This window comes from Ostrea edulis, chromosome 7, assembly GCF_947568905.1.
Source record: "Ostrea edulis chromosome 7, xbOstEdul1.1, whole genome shotgun sequence".
In the NCBI taxonomy this organism is placed as follows: domain Eukaryota; kingdom Metazoa; phylum Mollusca; class Bivalvia; order Ostreida; family Ostreidae; genus Ostrea; species Ostrea edulis.
The window spans coordinates 51,541,659-51,548,289 of NC_079170.1; the positions used below are offsets into that span (position 1 = coordinate 51,541,659).

The window sequence follows — 6,631 nt, forward strand, 5'->3', positions numbered from 1 at the left end:
CTCTATCTCTCTCTCTCTCTCTGTCTCTGTGTGTGTGTGTGTGTGTGTAAGTCCTCTGCAACAATTACCTGATTTCTCTTGCTTATATACCAAATTTGCCACTAAAATGAAGACAAGTTAATTGGAAACAAACTTACAATCGTTCTATGTTTAAAAAGTTTAAACATGTTCTCAATACCGGGTATCATGATTGCATTAAAATTCTTACCAGGAACCATCCATTTGCTTTGCCTTTTCCTCCAAAAGACGCAGCTTTTTTGAGTATCTTTGTATTCTTTGGAGTCCTTATTATAAAATATAGGTTGATTCTTTAACCAGTCTACAAGTTCTGTCTCTTGTTTATCACTGAAATTAATGTTCCGTGGCCGATTCTTTTGCAGGGGTTCTTATATCTTTTCTGAAAGTTCTTGATCTTGAATTATATCACCACGGTCTTCAACTTTGGCGATATACGTTTCTTCTGTTTATTTTTGTTTTACCCTCTTCCTGGGTGGCATTTTAATTTTTGACAAGGTTACAAACGAAGATCTCACTTGTTAGCAGTTAAGCGATTGTGTTGGAGCACTAAAGGGCAAGCATAATGCAATTTCATGTCCCCAAATAGACTCGAATGGGCTTTTCTCGAATCGTAGACACAATTTCTTGCCGTGACGAAGCCTTGAATCGTCGTAGAAATGTCAAGAGCAAAACCGCCTTGAATCGTAGAGACGTCTTCGCAAACTTACGTACATACTGAAAACAGAAATCCTTAAAGGATCTTTGCAATCACTAGTCGGTGACAAAAGCATTAGTATATCGTAATGTGCTGTTATGTTTTCCTGCATAGGTTCCACTTAATACATCGTACATGTATATATTTCTTTTACACCTGAACCAGCTTTAGCCTTACATTCATTGATTTTACCGCGACATGAAGACACTTCATTCTACATCTACGTAGTCACCCTCACCGTAATGCCAGGAATCAATTTGTGACTGTCTGGGACCTAAGTACGATTGTTTCTGATTTTGCTAAATGAATTGTCGACCCTATCAATTGCGAGGTCATTTTTTTAATAGCGTAATGAAAGATCGAAACTAATTCTCAGGACAGGGAGACGAAGAGTGCGAAGTAAAACTTTTAATCAGTTCTTGACAATTAACAGAGAGAAAACCTTGATCGTCATTATCTAGAATAGTGTTCTTGGTGAAAAATAACGCCGGTTCTCCACTCTAGGATTTTATGCGACAGGAAGTCGGACGATAAACGAAATGACGCGGTGTTTACATGGAAACGTTTTATGTATCTTTATAAGGGTCTGTAACATAGAATGTTATAGGATTTAAGACAACAGCTAACCAAATAAGTATGACGTGTCTTTGCTTTTAACGAGTTTTTGCTAATAATGGGCACACGTCACGTGTCTGCTGTCACCGTCCGCAAACACAATCCGCTTACTTTGTACAACTGTTCTAGTGGTTAGGAAGAGGTGTTTTTGTTCTGTATTGAGGGTATTGAAATTCCAATATTATTGAAATTCCAATATGGGATGAGAAAAGTCGATTTAGTTTCTGGAATATGTTGCAAAAGAACTTCTGTTACCTTTCAGAGAGATCCGAAATCAAGAAACGGTCTGCATGGCTTTTGATTGGCTAAAACAAAATCGAGTTCTTACCCAGAACGACTGAATGTGAAGTCACCATACCTGGTACAAATGTCACCCCGTTGGTCCCAAAGAAGTGTTGCTAATTCCCGAAACAATAAGAAATGCAATCTGGCTGACATTAATTTCGATTGCTTCAGAGTCAAAATTAACTTCTATTTTAAAATACAAATGCAGTTGTTTACCAAGTCATCATATCTGGTACAAATGTGGCTTTGGAAATTTTCGATTTTGATAAGCTAACAAAAAACGTAACTTTTCCCCTAGACCTTCTATATGAAGTCTTTCTATATCAGTGACATTTCACGGATTAAAAGTTATTTTTATCAAAGTGAGCTAATGTACATTATTTTGTAAATGTGGAACCTATGTATAACACAAATTAATTAAAATGGTTCAAATTCTAATAATATTTAGAGAACTGCCTCGGATATACTTGGGAAATAGCGTATTTTATCATAAAACCACAAAAAATAGCGGGGATTTTCCAAGGGAAAAGACACAGAAATTTATAGGTGGCAAATTTTTTCATGCAGAGAAGAAATCGATAGAAGCTCTCAGCTAAAGTGATTTTTATGACTTCCATAAAACTTGAGCTAAATATCTGGTTGGTGACGCTGTCTTTCATTTAAAGATTATAGAAAGGGGTAAGGTAATACTCTTTTGGAAATATTTTTGTTCTTTGAATGTTAAATGATAAAATACTTTATATCTACATTAAAAATTATCCGTAATCGTATTTTTGTTGAAACGTCTGCATAAAGACTGTATGAATTTCCTAAATCCATTTAAGATCGAATTGGTGGGAAAATATATTCGGTATTTTTAAAATGAAAAATGTGAAGGAGCACACAGTTGGACTCTGCAATAAATCATTGTACAGTTATAGGTACATTCCACAGTTGTTCTTGTTTTAGTGAAATCTACAGCGACTTGTTACGTCTACCTACAGGTAAGCCTCCAAATTATTCGCCAGGGGATCAATAAACAAATATAGATATAACGGCAGACATTTTCAGAACGTAATTTTTCTTTTCGTAAGTACTATTATTTTTGTCTTGTATATAAATGATATGGAGAATTGTACATACGTATGCCACTGTATCTTTTGTAGTGAAGAAAAACTGATGTGTAAAGTTTACCAGATTTAAAAATGTCGGTCTAATAATAGGTTAAAAAAAATAACCGTTCTATTTTATATCGGTCCGAGTTTTGTATTCGTTTGTTGACGCATTTGCAACTAAACAGAATTTTCAGAAAATTCACTGGTATGTACGATGTGGCTGGGAGAATTTCATTACTTATGAACCTGTAAAGTATATGTATTTCACTCAAGCCACTTTTAAGTGATATAGGAGGTACATTATATGAGAATACAAATGCACGACTCTTCAACAGTACAGGTAAGTAGTGACGAAATGCTATAATTGATACAACAGAGGTTGTGGTGTGTGCTAAGGAGGACAGACTAATGAAACATGCAGATGCATGTGTATTCAAATGCTATATTTTCTGTATATATGAATTTTTGTAATGATATTGGAAAACAATTTAAAATATTTTTGTGATGTAAAATCATATTCGTTTCGTGCTACTATTATTTCAATAAGATTTTTAGGAGGATTTTTATTTTGAGATATGATTTTAACATAATTAACGATTAGATTTGATAGAGGTAAACTCACTCATAGGCAATTTCTCGCGAGCTAATCCTCAACCTCGTGGCTTACGTAATGCGCAAACAATATAAACACATTAAAGCTATATCACGAATTGCATTATAAACTTGGTAAATATTGAACAGATGGGTAGCCCACGTCTCCAGGAGTTACTGGATTGTTTTTGCATATTGTTCTAATGCCTTTACAAATGTTTTAACGAATGTTTTTATGGCCCAGTTTGATCAATAACAGATCTAGAGTTGATATTATAATAGGACACCTTTATTTTGTTAGAAGATGCCGTTTTGGTTATCTGTAGAGAACAGATGAATTTCTCGACTCCAGAATTATCATCCGAACACTTCACAACTCCGTCTCCCTTGTACAAGTCATTCTCCATACCAAAGAAAAAGTGAGTATGTTATTGTCGTATTTATATCGTTTTTCTTGATTTGAGATTTGAAGCTGTCTTCCAAAGGACAGATTATTCAATGAAAGAATCTACTTTTTGCCTTTTAAATATATATTAAAATTGATACAAAATAAACAAATCGTCACACATTCTCATGTCCGGATGCTCTGATTCCGAATGCGTCCATCAATCTTTATTATAACGTGGGTATATCTCTTTCGATGTTGACAAAACATAACGAATGTATTAGACGTCTTTTTCGTTCGCTTTAAGGAAGTTTGTACATTTGCATGTCTAAGGTTCATATATGGGAAGTCTTTTACGTTCACTTTAAGGAAGCCTGTATGTCTTAGGTTTTTTTTTTGTTCACCTTAAGGGAGCTTGATCTTACATTTGTCTCTGGTGAATTCACCAATTTTTCTTGTTAATTCGATTCTGTAAGACCTCTGTGTTCGCCCCAGTTACATAACTGGATTTGATGAATGACAGAAAAGTTACTTTTAGCCGATTTAGTAGAATTCAGTCACTTACTAAACGCGCAGTTTGAAATGCAGTCTGTCTGCGTGCGCCTTTATTTAAATAAACATTATGCCATACACAGCAAAGTGTTGAAGAAAGGAGAATTGGGTGAAAAATTCACATGACTATGAATGTTAGATTTTTGTCATATTTCCAATACAATCCGAGCTTTGGATTAATGCGGGGAAAAGTGGAATACAGACCTAAGTGTACAATGGAAATGTCTTGGTTAGATTTGTACACAAAATGTTGGTTTTTTTATATATCAACATTACATATAACATTGGTTTAGTGCTTAGTTTCTGCATTCTAACATCCCTGATTTACTTGCATGGATCCGTCGCTTATGGATCACTCAACTTTATATAACATGTTGGAAAATGAGTGGAATAAAAAAAAAAAAAAAAAAAAAAAACAGATGCCGGCATCGCATCAGTCCTAATAGTTTTCATTTCTTTACATAATTAACACAGGTGCTTTTATGAATTCATAATTCGTAAATGTAATAAATTTACCAATTTGAGACGTATTTTATACTTAAAATTGTACGTGTCTCTTTTATTTATCACAGATTAAAATATGTGTCATATGACGTATCCCGTGGGGATTCGGGTTAGAATAGGGCGGTCTTTCGGATGAGGCCGCAAAAACCGAGGTCCCGTGTCACAGAAGGTGTGGCACGATAAAAAGATCCCTCCCTGCTCAATGGCCATAAGCACCGAGCATTGGCCTAACTTTTGCAGCCCTTCACGTCTCCATGATTATACAATTCTTGGGCAGGACGATAAACAAAATACAATCAACTGAAGTACACGTCATTTGGGGCGCTGGGTCGGGATTGCATACGGATGATTCTTATTTATGAATTAAAATTGCGATAAAACAACAATTATTATTTGCAGTCATATCCATAGGGATAAATAAATCAGTGATATAAATAATAGAGAGGTTGGACGGTGAATGCACTACTAGATCTATACATATCAAGCCGCCGAACACGAATTTTATGGCATTTCAATCAAATCAATACAAGTCTAGCTTTATGTGGCACATGTAGAGACTAATTTCAATTTTGTTAATTAAGTATCATTGTTACATGTAGCTTGTTTCATGAATTTTCAAATTGCTCAAAGGCCATATAAGCGCCGAGCGTAGGCCTAAATTTTGCAGCCCTTCATCGGCAGCGGTGACGTCTCCATATGCGAGAAATATTCTCAAGAGGGACGTTAAACAATATCTAATCAATCAAATTGCATATATGCAATATATAGTTTTCTTTGCAGAAGAGCAATGTTTGAAGAAAGGGTAAAGTTAAGCTCTTCCCCTCCCACCTCCATGTGGAATCTTCATAGATGCCAGAAGTTTCCCTTGCGGAAAACTACATTTAAACTCGGGAAAATTCTATTCATGGAAACTCTCCGAGGTCATAAAACAAGACCGATCGCACCTCCCATTTGATCCCAGTCTCGCCTTTTAGCTATATTTTCCTTTCTGTAAAAGTGAGACTTGTATCAAGAGATTTCGTTGTAATTTTATGGCCCCTAGTGCCTGGCGGTGGTTTCTAGTACATCTCTACTAAAGGCGTATAGTCTATGAAATCATGTTTATAATAGAGTTTGTCATTCACAATGTTTTATATACAATTGTTATAATATAACTTTATACCAGATTTATGAGAAATGAGTATTGAAAAAAACAAAACAACCCTGTATCACTTGTCGATTGGTAACAAATGCTTTAGAACACATTGGGAAGATCAGATAAAAAAAATAGACGAAGAAAAATTACACTCGACATCAACTCCACACTTTACTGCAGTTTTGAAATTAGGTTAATGAAGAATCATGGTTCTCCTTTGAGAACTTAACTTTTCGAACATTTGTCTTGTCAAAGGAAAATATTGATATCATTACCCTAGCATCGCAGTAACCGACAATGCCCTAGAGATCGTAAATGGTGCTTCTCTTCCAACTCTGTCAAGTTGTACATTTGTAGAGTGATGGCTAACAACACTTCGGATATCACGTAAATTGAAGAAAAAAATACTGTACTTGGAAAATGCGAGAAATAAAAAAGAAAATTCAATGACTATTCGTATAAAACATTCGTTCAATTTTTAAGGATTCAGACAATTAACAATATGAATATTGCATAAGTAAGCAACATTTATATTCCGCAATTTTGAAATAGAAAATCCCATATACGAGCAAACAACTCTGGCATTCCGTAGCTCAGTTTTTGTAATTGGATAATCATTGAAATGTTTAATGGGAAAAACAACCCACATTTTAAGTGAACATGTCATTTATTATCATAATCAAACAAATGACGTAATAAACCAAGTTGAAACAAAATGACGTAATAGGCCAAAATATACCAAATTAATTGGCTAGGAC

General features: G+C 34.8%; 1 protein-coding gene across 1 annotated transcript in view; it reads left to right on the forward strand.

Moving 5' to 3' along the window:
* Nucleotides 1–2,267: 2,267 nt before the first annotated feature.
* LOC125654795 (uncharacterized) overlaps nt 2,268–6,631 on the forward strand; it is a 10,985-nt gene continuing 6,621 nt past the window's right edge. Inside the window, exons 1-3 of the mRNA XM_056144692.1 lie at nt 2,268–2,290; nt 2,561–2,595; nt 3,599–3,716. Of these exons, the coding sequence (XP_056000667.1) occupies nt 3,631–3,716 (86 nt within the window). The 5' untranslated portion in view covers nt 2,268–2,290; nt 2,561–2,595; nt 3,599–3,630. The remainder of the gene's footprint in view (nt 2,291–2,560; nt 2,596–3,598; nt 3,717–6,631) is intronic.